This window comes from Symphalangus syndactylus, chromosome 9 (assembly GCF_028878055.3).
Source record: "Symphalangus syndactylus isolate Jambi chromosome 9, NHGRI_mSymSyn1-v2.1_pri, whole genome shotgun sequence".
Taxonomy (NCBI): domain Eukaryota; kingdom Metazoa; phylum Chordata; class Mammalia; order Primates; family Hylobatidae; genus Symphalangus; species Symphalangus syndactylus.
The window spans coordinates 126,628,977-126,643,246 of record NC_072431.2 but is presented as its reverse complement, the minus strand read 5'-3'; the positions used below and the strand labels follow the sequence as shown (position 1 = coordinate 126,643,246).

Genomic DNA, 14,270 nt, shown 5'->3' with positions numbered 1-14,270 from the left:
TTCTTTCATTTACTTATAATTATTAACTTATATTTGTTTAGCAGTCAGTTATGAAGCTTAGTCATTGTATGCAATATGTACGATTTTACAAATTCTGGCTTTCATCAAAATTAGAATTATAAAATTGCCCCTGCTCTTTTGTTTTCCACTAGACTCTGAAGACGTCCACATTTAACTTTCACATCGAATGGCAGAAATCTCATCAGAATAGACTTGAGGCTAATGATCTTCCCCTTTCCTTTCAATGAACTTTTCTTATTTCCCTGCCTTCTTCCTTCCTTCCTTCATCCCTGCTTCCCATTTCTGAGCAAAACTCTGATGTTAATATTGTTTCCGGGATAGTAACAGAGTTCGTAATGTAAATACAACAATACGCTGGAACCATGTGTTACAAAATGGGTATGTCCAAGACACAATGACGATAAAAATGGCAGAAAGTTTATGCTAGGGGTGGGTGAGGGCTTGTTCTTTAATGGATCTATTGTGATTTTAAATATACATATATATATATATATATATATATATATATATATTTGCAAAATTTAAAATTATATGCCACCTCATATTTTTAGGAAGTTGTGGGATGTATGTTATCCATTAACAAAGTAACATATCACCAGCAAGGTTTCATTTCCAGGGCTACATAACAGGAAGTAGAATGTATGTTTAGACAGTATCTTGTCAATATGGTAACTTTTAACCTAAATGTGTAGTTAAGCTAATATACAGTAACAATCAATGTTTATATAGCACTTTAAAGACGTGCACATCCTTTATACATTTTGCCTTTCAAAACCCTGGGAAGGAAGATATTATCCTCATGAATAAATAGAGAATAGAGAAACAAAACATCGAACTGGGGACTCCAATCGTATTTTTCCCTTTCAAATTTTTTTTAGCAACCAGAGTTTCTAATCTGTCTAGTATTCAGAATTCCTATACATAAAGTTCTATTAACTTTTTCTAGTAACTTTTCTTTTTCATTTGAAAGTTGTAACATAGATAAGCCTCCTAAGTATCATGGGAAGTACATCACATCAAAAAAATATGGTCCATGGTTCATAAAGGAAAAGTTACCAATGATTTTCACATCTCAGAACTTCCCATCACAATTTTGACATGGACACATATATCTTAGCATAGCAAATGATAACTTCCACACAGGTGGCTCCACACATATATTCTTTTGGATCTCAATTCCTTAAAGTTTCAAAGTGATTCTTGGCCCTTCATTGTCTTCCAATATTTGAAATGTATGATTTTTAAAATAAATATTCATAAAACATTTTACTAGCAAGTGGAGATTGAGGCTGGTTTAGAAACTTAACTCATCCAGTGTGCAAACCTAAAAATTGGGCTTACGTGTACTAATTGTCTGCTGTCCAGTTCAGCATGACACCCATAGAAAAGCATGCTACAGAACCCCAAACAGAAGCTCTATTTTCCCAACCCTAACCCAAACCTTAAACAGCAGGAACTTTCAGAGCCAGGTCTTTGTAGACCATTAAGCTTATTTTATGGTCAAATGTGATCATCCCTTGGCAGAAGCCCTCTTTCGAAGCAGATTTCCTTTACTTGACTGCTTAAAATAATGTGAAAACTTAACCATTAGAGGTATATGCGATTTCCACCTTACATTTCTCCAATCTATTTAGTATCAACCATTTGAGAAATAGTAACAAATATGAATGAAAACAAGCGTTTTGCCAGCAGTATGATCTCACCAACTTCCTTCTAGAATATTGTTTAATCTACCAAGCTAAGCTCTTCTTTTTCCCTCCTTTTGAAGAGGGATTGTACATAAAAACGGAATTAAAGTGGAATATACCTATCCTAATTAACACAGATGACTGGAAAGGAGGGATTATATGAGTGATGGATATTTTGCAATTTCCCATTATCTTGAAAACTAGATACTTGGCTTATGATACAAATGCTGGGTTTTGATTGATAAAACCTCTCACTAGGTTTAAATATCTCCCATCCAAAACATCTCTTATTTAAAATGTTAAGGAGTGGCACAGTCACTTCACCAATCAATGAGACCTTGCAGTTCTCAATTCTCCTAGAATCCTTTTAGTTTTTAGCTTCCCTTTCTGGCAGAAATTATGAGGAAATCTCTAGAATAAGAAAGTAGGAAGGCACTTTACAAGTTTATTTTGAAAGTCGGGATACAAATTCATAGTAGTGTTAGAACACTCTTTCAGATGACCCCCACAATTCCACTATATGTATCACCACAGCCCTGAAGTTACACTGACTTTCGCAGTGGTAACAATATTTCTAGCATTTATCAGGTGCTAACATATGCAACCACCTCATCTCATTTGATACTAAGAGTGCTGTGAGGAAAGGTTATTATTTCCATTTTACCAACAAAGCAGGCAGAGGTTCAGAGAAGTCAGCTGCCTGCTAATCAGGAGCCCAGCCAGGTTATGAACTCAGGGCCCTGAGCTCTGAAGGCCCATGCCCTTCACACTACATTTCAGAGAAATCTAGAGTTCCTTCCTTATAGGACATTTATCAGCTATGATTTACATTAAATGCAAGAGCAAGACAGGCAAAGTGAAGGATAAAACATTGATAACTTTGTTATATGAATAACTCTAATGTACAGAAAGGAAAAGCTTTAGAAAAAATTAACTACCGTAAACAAAAAAATGAAATTCTAAGGCCCCCCAACCATCTGAATGGACTCCTCCTCTCAGCCAAGGGCATTCCAAAGTTAACCTGAATAATGAGTTCAGGCCATGATAAGAAGGGGGAGCCAGACATGCCTTATTATTATACCCTCCTCCCTTTTGGAATTACTGATAGAACAGACAAGGTCTGATAAGAAACATTTACAATCTATTCTCTCTGAAGCCTGCTACCTAGAAACTTCATCTTTATGAGAAAACCCTGGCCTACACAACCCCTTATCATAACCCAAACATGCCTTTCTGTTAATAACTCTTCCAACCAGTGGCCAATCACAAAATCTTTGAATTTGCCGGTGACTCAGAAGCTCCAGCTTCTGCTTGTCCCACCTTTCCAGACCAAACCAACATACATCTTACATGTATTGATTTATATCTCATGTCTCCCTAAAATGTATAAAACCCAACTGTACCCTGAGCATGTTGAGCACATGTTGTCAGATCTCCTGAGGGCCGTGTCATGAGCCATGGTCACTCATATTTGGCTCAGAATAAATCTCAAATATTTTACAGAGTTTGACTCTTTTGATCAACACCATTGAATAGAAGCAATAATAAGCAGACACTTACAAATAAATGTGGTTTACAACTATTACAAATGTAAATTTTAAATGTGAAACTTTTCTCACAGTACTTTGGGAGGCAAAGGCAGGTGGAATGCTTGAGCCCAGAAGGAGTTCGAGACCAGCCTGGGCAAATGTGAAACCCTGTCTCTACACACACACACACACACACACACACAGAAAAAAAAAAAAAAGCAAAAGTTAGCCTGGTGTGGTGGCTTGCACCTGCAGTCCTAGCTAGCTACTCGGGAGGCTGAGGTGCGAGAATTGCATGGGAGGTGGAGGTTGCAGTGAGCCAAGATCGCACCACTGCCCTTCAGCCTGAGTGAGAATGCGAGGCCCTGTCTCAAAAACAAAAACAACAAAAACAAATATACATTTTTCTTATTAACCCTAGGATTAAACAGTAAAAGATGAGGAAACTGTATGTTTTTTAGGCTAAAAATAAACCACTTGTTCTTAAAAATCAACCAGCATCCTTTATTATAAACACCTGATACCCGCTCTCCTATTTTGATGAAAACTCTGAAAAGTAATCATAGTTTACTGGTCCTTTATTTTAAAAAATGTAGGTAATAAATACATGTGTAATTATAAGAAACATAATAGGAATGTGTAACAAATATTAGAAATAGGATTTTAAAAATCATTCTGAAGCTAACAGCAGTAGTTGCTGGTTATACTTTTAATTGCGTAGGTTTCCAAATGCAACAAAATGAAGTTCATGGGAATACATTCCTTAAGTGAAGAGAACTCATAGTAAGGTTTTTAAAGCTCAGTCACGTTTCTGAAATATCTGTAGCAAAATATCTATATTTTTAACTAAAGCAAAATATTTTCTAGAGAAGTTACTTCTTAAAGAATTGAACAAGTTTATAAATATCTCAGCAATGATTAACAAATCCAATTTATACCTAAACAAAGCAAATCAATTTATTTAGAATTCCACTAGTAAATTATTCTCTTTAATTCATGTGCAGCATGTAAAAATATAAACTTACATTTAAGTACTTCCTTGCTAGTTTGGGAATAATCATTTTCTAATGGGAATGACAGACATATATTTTGATATTCACAGAAAGAACAAATGCAACAGTAGTAATAACTTGTTTTAAAAATAAGTATTCAATTATTTCAACTTACAGAATTGTATTTCTTTACACTAAAAAATAAGTATGTTAGGCTTTTTGTGGATTGTGTTGCCTTACTCAAACTTTTCTGGAGCCAGTGAACGAACATATTTCATACTCAGTTGAGAGATTTTTATCAGTACACTTAAAGGCAGCAGGGTGCATAATTAGGTATGCCTGCCATCTGTATAGCCCTCCAGGTGCAAAAGGCATTAGCTTTATTTAATATTACCACAACATTAATTTTACTCCATTAATTTATGTCATTTGTCCTTTATTTCAAACTCAGATTGCCAAAACTAAAGCACTGGGCACGATGACCCAATTCTGATTTTAGTGAAAGTCTTATAAACAAAATCTTAAGCAACCTCCCTAGCTAAGAATATACTTAAGAACAGGAATTGACTGGCTGGCTTTCACATCTTAAAAAAAGGAGTCCTATAAACAAAATGTTCTTGATTTTAGTATTACTATTTTAGAGTTTTTTCCAAAGAGGAAGCACATCATAAGATCATGATTTTAGGTGGCACTGACAAGGCACTAGGAAATATTGAATCACATGATTAGAAAGGTATGAAAATACCATTCAGTTCCTTTAAGCCCAGAAAAGAGTTTCCATGGAGTTTTTAACACTATTCTAACATTTGTGATTCTCCCTTTCTAACAGACAGCAGGGCACAGACCGACAGTTTTGACTCTTGGTGGATAATAGTATCTTGGCAGAATTTTGTTTCTTTGCTTTATGAACTTTTGCTCATAGTTATTTTGTATTTATGGCAAATGATACTGGTTTTCCATTGAAAGTAATGAGATACTATTTCTTTTGAGCAAATTTAACTTAAAATCAGTCTGCTTTAAAGAAAAATGTTTAGTAATTCATAGTACAGTTATAGAAAAATATGGGAAACATCATGAAGGTTGTATGTAAAACAACTGAAACTTTGGAAAGTTTTGTATAAGTTGATTTGCATCCAACTTCCAAAGAACAAGACATGATTACACAAAAATAAAAATGGAAGGTTATTTAGAGAAAGTACTGAATTTATATGACTCTATGTCTTATAAGTACAACTGCTCCCATCATTCCTTAAAAGCTTATTGTGTGCACAGTATTAGTACTTAACATGCAGTTATCTCATTTAATTTTCCAAAACAAGATAAATTTTTTAAGTTTTGCTGAATGGAATAAAGTACATTTAGGTGAATGAAGTTCAGTGTAGTGGAACTGTGAAGGCCAAATATTTTAAGGTAGACTCAGGTCAAAAATCATAATTTCCAGTACATCAATAAGAAAATATGTAAGAAGAAAAATTATGTTTTCCAAGGATAACTGTGTTTCTGAAAATATGGATGTAAAGAAGAGGAGGGTGGGGGGAGAAAGGATCACAAAATACTCACACTTGACACAACCTTCCAAAAAGTGTCTAAAGTTAAATGAACAAGTTGAAGTTTCCTCCTAGAAGCAGCCTAAGGCAGTGTTTTGATGGTGTTATCCTTTTGGAAATTTCAAATAACAATTCCAGTGAGACAATTCTGAGATCCTTACCATACATTTGCCTCCTGCTTGACAGAATGCCTTTTAAGGGCCTATTATTGAAATTTCAGTACTTGACTGACAATAACAATTCTTACACAGATAATATCATTTTTGTTCTAAATTACATTGAAATGAATATGGAATACTTGTATTTTGAGGAAAAGGAAATTTCAATGCCAAGCATATAAAAATCACCTTAAGAACACTTGCTTTCCCCAGTTTTCATGGTCTTAGTTAGAACTTTTCTTGACACCAATTTTTTGCCTCTTAAGGTATTGAAGGCCAATCCTGCCTTACAAATAACTCTCTTTAGAAAAGGACAAAGTTATACCTTAATTCCTAGTAGTCAAAGTTGAGAAACATCTTTGCACAAATCAAATGCATTCCAGAATATCTGTCACCGACATGAAACAACACACCAGGGCTGCTGAAAGCAAGTGATGATAGTTTTGACATTCCCACACCTAAACCAAAAAAAAAAAAAGCCTATTTATTACTTGTCTCCCTGAACACATCTTTTCAACTTCTCTATTCACCCTGGGATCTCAAGAGGGGCACCAAGTCATTGCATGGCATTGTCAGACAATAAACTAGCTGAGCAAATCTAAGGCAGTTTAGTATTGTATATCTCAGAGCAGGGAAGAGCTCCCTTTGCTTCTTCATATCTATCAGAATCTGCTTTGTCAATATTCATAAAATGGAAAAAAAAAAAACCCTCTCCTCCTTTATCTTTTTTTTTTTTTTTTTTTTGAGACGGAGTCTCACTCTGTCACCCAGGCTGGAGTGCAGTGGCTTGATCTCGGCTCATGGCAAGCTCCACCTCCCGGGTTCACACCATTCTCCTGCCTCAGCCTCCCAAGTAGCTGGGACTACAGGCGCCCGCTACCACGCTCGGCTAATTTTTTTGTATTTTTAGTAGAGACAGGGTTTCATCGTGTTACCCAGGATGGTCTCGATCTCCTGACCTCGTGATCCGCCTGCCTCGGCCTCCCAAAGTGCTGGGATTACAGGCGTGAGCCACCGCGCCTGGCCCCGTTGTCTTATCTTTAATGAATTTTAATATTTTATGCTTCTAACTCCATCACTGTTCTGATATATGAATTTTACTGATTTGCTACATTACCTTGCTATTCCTGCTGCTAATATATATGTGTGTGTGTGTGTGTATATATATAAAAAATACTTTATTACTGTTCATTATATATATATATATAAATGAAATATTTTATTACTGTTATTGTCCTTTTGGAGTGGTATGAAGAATACCAGAAATCTGTGGTATTTCCAGTTTGATTTAATCAAACATAATTATATTTATGGAACCTATTATGGGCAATCCACTGTTTTGGGTAGTACGTTGGCACTAACACTGTAAGTCAAGTCTTTATTTAAACTCTTTGTTCAAGCACTTTCTTCTTTCTTTTTTCACCACAGACAACTACTATATTTCCAGAAAGAAATAATATAGCAAGCATAAGGCTTCATTACTTATCCCCAGTACTTATGAATCTATATACTTTTCCTCTCAAACTTTACTTTCCTTCCTCCCTCCCTCCTTCCATTTTCTCTTTAATGTGCTTTGTCTTTGTTAATTAATAGCTACTCATAGAGTTTCTCCTGTTAGCCAGACATAATGACAGTAGCTCAGGACACATAAACTTTTTTTTTTTTTTTTTTTTTTTGAGACAAGATTTTACGCCCATCGCCCACTGAAGTGCAATGGTGCGATCTTCGCTCATTGCAAACGCTGCCTCCCAGGCTCAAGTGATTCTCCTGCCTCAGCCTCCCAAGTAGCTGTCTGGCTAGTTTTTTTTTTTTTTTTTTTTTTTTGTACTTTCTGTAGCAACAGGGTTTTACCATGTTGCTCAGGCTGGTCTCAAAATCCTGAGCTCAAGAGATCAGCTCACCTCAGCCTCTCGCAGTGCTGGAATTACAGGCACGAGCCACCATGTGCAACCAACATTTAAGATACTCTATCAGTTTCCCAGTGCTTAAACAAAGTACCACAAACTGTGGCTTAAAACAACAAAAATTTATTTTGTCACAGCATGGAGGGCAGAAGCCTGAAATCAAGGTGTCAATAAGGCCAACTTCCTTCTGAAGGCCCTAGGGAGAAAACATTCCTTGTCTCTTCCAGCTTTTGAGGGCCCCCTAGGTATTCCTTGGCTTGTTTGTTTTGTTTTGTTTTGTTTTGCCCCCATCTTCATGGGGCCTTCTTCCCTATGTCTGTGCCTTTACAATGCCTACTTACACAGAAACCAGTCATAGGATAGAGAACACCATAAACCAGCATGAACTTAACTGATTACATCTGCAAAGACCCCATTTCCAAAGATCACGTTCTGAGGTTCCAGATGGACATGAATCATGGGAAGACACTATTTAAACTGGGCTGTTCTTGTTGGGGGCACTTAGACATATTATGAAACTTGAAGGGGTTGGGTGGCTGTCTCCCACACAGTCTGGTATGGAGCACCCTCTATAAAAAGTCTTTGCTAGCTCAAACTCAGATGGGAGGTTAGTCCATCTTCCAGCAGCTTACCATGAAATAATGGCATCTTTCGTTATGGAACGCCACTAAATGATGGCTAAGAAGGTAGATGTGTCACTGGGATACTAAAATGAATTTTGTTACATTGAGCACCTAAATTTACAATGATTGTTTAACAACTTTCGAGTTGTTACAATATGTAGTTTCTTCTATTCGTTTTGTGTAACTAAGAATCACGGAATTCTTATATTTTAGAACTAAATAGAACCTTTGTGATAAAATAATCTATCATTTTACAGATAAGATGAACGAGAGGGAAATGCAAGTTTGTTAGCTAATTTGGTACAAAATTAGTAGAACACAGTCCCCCTCATTCCTTGCTCAGTGTTCAAGCTGGACTTGTTATGTTTATTAATACAAATAATTTTGATTATGATTTTGTCCATCTGAATACACTTGAATAGTTCTTGACTACATTAAAGAGCAACTTACAATATTACTGCATTAACAGCATTTGAGAAGAATATATACAGGCAGGATACTTCTCTTTCTACAATGTCATCTTCCTCTCATCTCTGAGGAGTCTATGAATCTTTAGTGCTAGAAAAAATTGTGAAGGTAAAAAATATTAAGCTTTCCATAAAGATGTTGTCCAAAGTTCCTTTAGCTGTAACTATGGACACCATATGTGCAGTTAGACATGATAAAAACCAATTTTAAGTTGTAAATCTTGAACAGTATATAAGAAAGCTTTTCCACAGTAAAAAGAACAAAAAAATATGCTTGCTGCTTATTTGTGCACCACTGAAAATTCTTATTTATTCACTTTAATTCTGCATTTACACAAAAATGCTGTAATAAAATATCTGTACACTACTTCTGTTACAAATATAGATAATATTTAAAGTGACTTTATATATTCTAATGTAGGAGTTTCACGGTCTAAAATGGGAATGAACACATGATAATTCCTCACCAGTTGTCTCAATAAACAGCTCCATCTGTTTCCCTTAGTCTTAAACTATTGTATTATAAGATGTTAATATAAGGCAATGAAATGAAGTTATGTTAATCCCCTTAATTTTTCTATCAATTTACTAATGGCATACAACCAAAATAATTAGTAACACATTGTTCTCTGTCATTAAGATTAATACGAATTGAAAACCAATTGCACAGCACACTAACACATTTTTAATGTTGCATCGGTTGTTAAAACCAGCACTAAAGATTCTGGAACCCTTCTATGTTCCTCTATGGTTGGCAGCATAGTTGCTTTCTAGAAAAACCATAGTCAACATGGGGTGGCATCATCATTTACTTATAGCAACATGAAAATATTTTATAAAAGGTCAAAAATAAAAATGAAAATTGAGATGTGCATTAAATATAATTTCTTTATAAAATTTAGGGACATTGCTTCATATATTTGCCATTTGCTCAACTGTGGAAACCAATTTTAGCAGGAAAAATATATATGAATATTAGAGGTGGGGAGATGCAATGTTTTTATAATACTGTGTTGAAAATTTTAAAATACTGACAGTATTTTTAAAGATTTTGAATAGAAAACTTTTTTTTCTTTTTTTAGTTTGGGTTGGGGAGAGGAGGTAGATTGCCAAATTGAGGCATTTTTTTAAACTCCCTGATATTTTCTTCTTTATTTTATATTTTCATTTTTCATCCTAATTTACTGAAGCCATTTTCTTTGGTTAGCTTTAGAATTATCTTTCTTTATACTAACCAGCTTAGCATGTAATAATTCTTGCCCATGTGACTACAAAACATTAGATATCTTCACAAATAAAAACGAGAGTCACCTACAGAAATATTCCTTCTCTTTGACTTTAAGTTCACAAAATGCAAGAAGAAAAGAAAAATGATGTTAGGTTGTCAGTAAGGAAGGCATTTCTATATGAGAAAAACAAACTTAAGTGTTATTTCCCCCCTATAGTTTTGAAGACCCAGCTGAACACAACATAAAAAATTTCAGGACCAGTCCATTCTCTTTACAGTAGGAGGTGAGCTAGGGGTTGGGTTGGCTCAATTCTGACAGCCAATTCAAGAGAGAACCATCAAAGTGACAGTGCCTTTTGTCCGTTTAAGTATGGCAACAGCTTCTTCATGGGTGACTCCTTCTAGACTCTGCCCATTGACGGCAATGATCTGATCGCCCCTTTTCAGACGTCCGTCTTCAGAGGCTGCTCCCTGCAAATTATAAAGTAGACTTGTTTATTTCTCAAAAAATGCTGCCTTGCAACTCACAACAGAAAAAGATCTCAACAGGAATGTAAATTGCTCTGCATGTACACACACACTGCTCCCAGGGCTCCACGGGTGCTCTAAGCCATTAAGCAATGATGAACATAGACAAAGAAGGTCTTTCTCCTAAATGGTTTTAGCATTGAGATACCAATTTGAAAGAGAATTTAGCAGTCAATAGATTAGTTGGATGGGTTTTTGGCTGTTCAGCACAGCAGTTGGTGGGAACACAAATTAATAAAGAATATTTGGGAATTTGCCTAGTAGGAATGATTCAATAGAATCCAGGATTTTCTATCCTGTAAAGAAGACCTACAGAAAGAAGGTAAAGGATTAGGTAGGAACAAAAACAGTTTTACAGGACAAGGGCTTGGGGGTGACAAAATCCAAAGGTCTGCAAAAGCACAAAGCCACCTGAACATTCACTATGGCAGGATAAGGCACAAGTTCTAAATTTAAAACCCACTGCTATTTCTTTTTGTGGTTTTGAAAAAGCTATTCAAGCTGTCTTAGTTCTTACTTCCCAAGGGTAGAGAGATTCTTCATATTCCTTATGGACCCTAAATGATTAAGATTAAATACAGACATTGCTGTTTGAAAAAGAACCCCATCTTAAAGCACGCTTATAGAAGACAATTATGCAATTAAATATAAAATTAAAAATATGGAAAAGTTAATGAGGAATTCATAATGATGAAATTCTTAAACTATGTTCTAACTAGCATGCCTTAAATAAATTGTTCCTAGGCTGAGGAAAAGGACTGTATGACTCTTCTATTCACTAGCAAATGCTGTTTGTATTTTCGGACATACCAATAGCTTTTTAAAAAATCTTATGAATTAGGCCTATAGCTAGCTTGTTGTAGGTACAGCACTTTAAACTGGCTAAAAAAAAATCTTTTCCAAAATAAGAAAGTAAAACATCCAAAAAGAACCACACCACTAATCCAAAGGCCCTGTATCAAATTTTTAAACAGGTTTGACTAAGTTTTGTTTCTTTTTACACTGTAAAATTTTGAGATTCTAAATTTTTCCCTGCAGGAAATCTTGTCGAATTTTGTAGCTCCTGAAAAACGACTTAACATATTAACAATAATTATATGGTTTAAGTTATTTTAATAGCTTTACCAGTATTGCAATATCTTTACTCTTATTCTAAACCTCCTTAAGCTAGAATAGGTATTATATAATTATAAGTATACAATCTTTTTAATTGAATCCCTTGATTGCAATTCGCTGACTTATTATAGATGATAGGGCTGCTGGATACTCCCTCCATTTTTTTCAATAGTTATTTTTGTTTTATTCAATGAAATTAAATTTATAAAATAAATGCTTACTAATTTTCATGTGTACTTCATGTACTTCTCTATAACTTTTATATTTCACAACAACAAAAAAATGCAAACAGAAATACCAGTGCTCTACAGCATACATATTTAAAATGTCCCATTTTCAAAAGACAATCATGTGCAATTTGTGTTCAAAGAAAAAAAAATAGGCTTTACTGACCAAAGTTCATTAATATTTTTATGTATATTGTTAAGAGTTTCCATGGAGTTTCAATTTGAGCCTATTTTCCTTTAAATATAATGAAACCTCAAATTGGACAAAAATATTTAATGACCTGTTCCTGTAGGGAGTTTTGAAAAGAAATGATCAACTGTTAACCATTTGGCATTACCTCAGGCCATAAACTAATAAGCCAGCTGCTGACCACTATTAATGAATGTTTAGGGGAAAAGAGGGTGGTTAAAATTTACAAGCTTACCTTTGCAAACACTGTTTTAACATAAATGGGTAAGTCTCCATGAGGGCTGCCATATCCTCCAACTATACTGAAGCCTAAGCCATCTGGTCCTCGCTCTAGTGTAATAGACTTACATTGAGGAGGTCTACGGTGAAGGAAAGGAAAAAAGAGGTTTTAAATTAAAAAAAAAAACTACATATATATGTTATGAATTATCTGACATCCACCTAGAGCTAGCATAATTCTCTTTGTTACTGACAGGGAGTATATTATGGGTATTTTTGAGATGCTTAAATTGTCAGTGCACGCTGTGCTCAGTATTTTAAATTTACATAATCTAATGAAATCCTACTTAACACCCTAATTCTATTACTCATTTACAGTTCCCTTAAACTAATATATTCATGGCATGTTCTCATTGTTCAGAGCAGCTCATTCTTTTTCCAGTTTATTTAAAGTGAGAGGGCTAAAGTTCAGGGGACTATAATAGAATAAGTCGTAAACATCAGTACGCCCAAGCTCAGAGAAAAAAATCAATTATAAGCAATGGAAAAGCTGCATCAAATTATTTAAAATTTCTAATGCGCCTCTCTCTCCTCCTCTATTTTCCAATGCTTTTGTATCCAAATTGTTACTTAATACTGTGAATTTTTTCAGTCCAAAGGATAATATATTAAATGAATAGGCAGTGCTGGAAATTTTAAAATGATAGATTTGACTTGCTCCATATTACATGAAGTGGTAACATCAAGACTAAAATGTCCTCCGCCCCAGAATCAGAGCTGAAACCATGGAAGGGTAGCAGCACGCATATCTATCTAGCTAGTTATCTACCTCTCTACTTAACTTAGATCAGCTAAATCCATGCCACAATTATTTAAGTTTAGAAGCACCTGATATGTATAATTCATACTTCATATATCCTATCATTTTACCTGTACGTAATTCCTAGAAACATGGGACCGAAAATGCAACTGTCAGGAAGACTTGATTCAAAAGTGAAAAATGATACACTAATCATCATGTATGAACTCACCCTAAATCATCCTGAAATATACTGCTTGATGTCAGCCCAGTGAAAGAAAGACTGGAACTTGCAGGCTCCTGCTGATGACCTGTGACCACACTCACATCTCCTCCAGCAACCACCTGTGCACAGGAGAAGGATAAACATAAAAAACACATGTTCCTGTGGCTAGGGAAAGTAATTTTTCTTCAAAAAGAGCACTTGGATTAAAATGTATACTTTATTGTTCATCTAATCATTTCTGTTAACATAAAATACAACCAAAGAGAATGAAATTTCACAAGGTCCAGAGGCTCTTAACTGTCCTGACAGTAAACATATTCTTCTAATTCTATTCTACAAAGTTCTTTGACGTTTTTTAAAATGTGGTCTCATATGTAATTACTTTTTAAAGATCTTTAGAATACAAGCCACTTGCTAGCACCACTTAAAATTCCAGCAAATAATCACGTACTGCTAAGGCCTGGATTTCTTTCCCCTTAAAGTATAAAACAGTCAATGTATCAGAGTAAAATGTTACAAAATATGTCTCATATGCCCTTTATTGGAACTCTTAATTTAATCATTTATGTTCAAGAGAGATATTAAATAAAATAATAGCAGAAGATTTAATCATTTTTACTGCTTTAACATCAAAGCTCATGTGTCTTCAAGCTACCTATATCCTGAATTATGCTTGGGATAAAAATCTTACCTGCATTTCAATGGAACCGGATGCATTTTTCAGTAGGTTAACTGCTTGGGTGTGAGTCATGCCCTCAGTGGATGTGCCACAGATAGTGACAATCCTATCCCCAACCTGCAAGGGAGA

At 35.0% G+C, this 14,270-nt stretch overlaps 1 protein-coding gene across 12 annotated transcripts in view; it reads right to left on the bottom strand.

Annotated features, from left to right (window-relative positions):
* Positions 1–3,798: 3,798 nt before the first annotated feature.
* Positions 3,799–14,270, bottom strand: part of MPDZ (multiple PDZ domain crumbs cell polarity complex component) — a 183,235-nt gene continuing 172,763 nt past the window's right edge. For all 12 annotated transcript variants that reach the window (XM_055294247.2, XM_055294252.2, XM_055294253.2 and 9 more), the window contains 4 exons: positions 14,154–14,258; positions 13,469–13,581; positions 12,454–12,577; positions 3,799–10,628 (listed from right to left, as the gene is read on the bottom strand). In XM_055294247.2, coding sequence (XP_055150222.1) covers positions 10,482–10,628; positions 12,454–12,577; positions 13,469–13,581; positions 14,154–14,258 — 489 coding nt within the window. In that variant the 3' untranslated portion in view covers positions 3,799–10,481. The remainder of the gene's footprint in view (positions 10,629–12,453; positions 12,578–13,468; positions 13,582–14,153; positions 14,259–14,270) is intronic.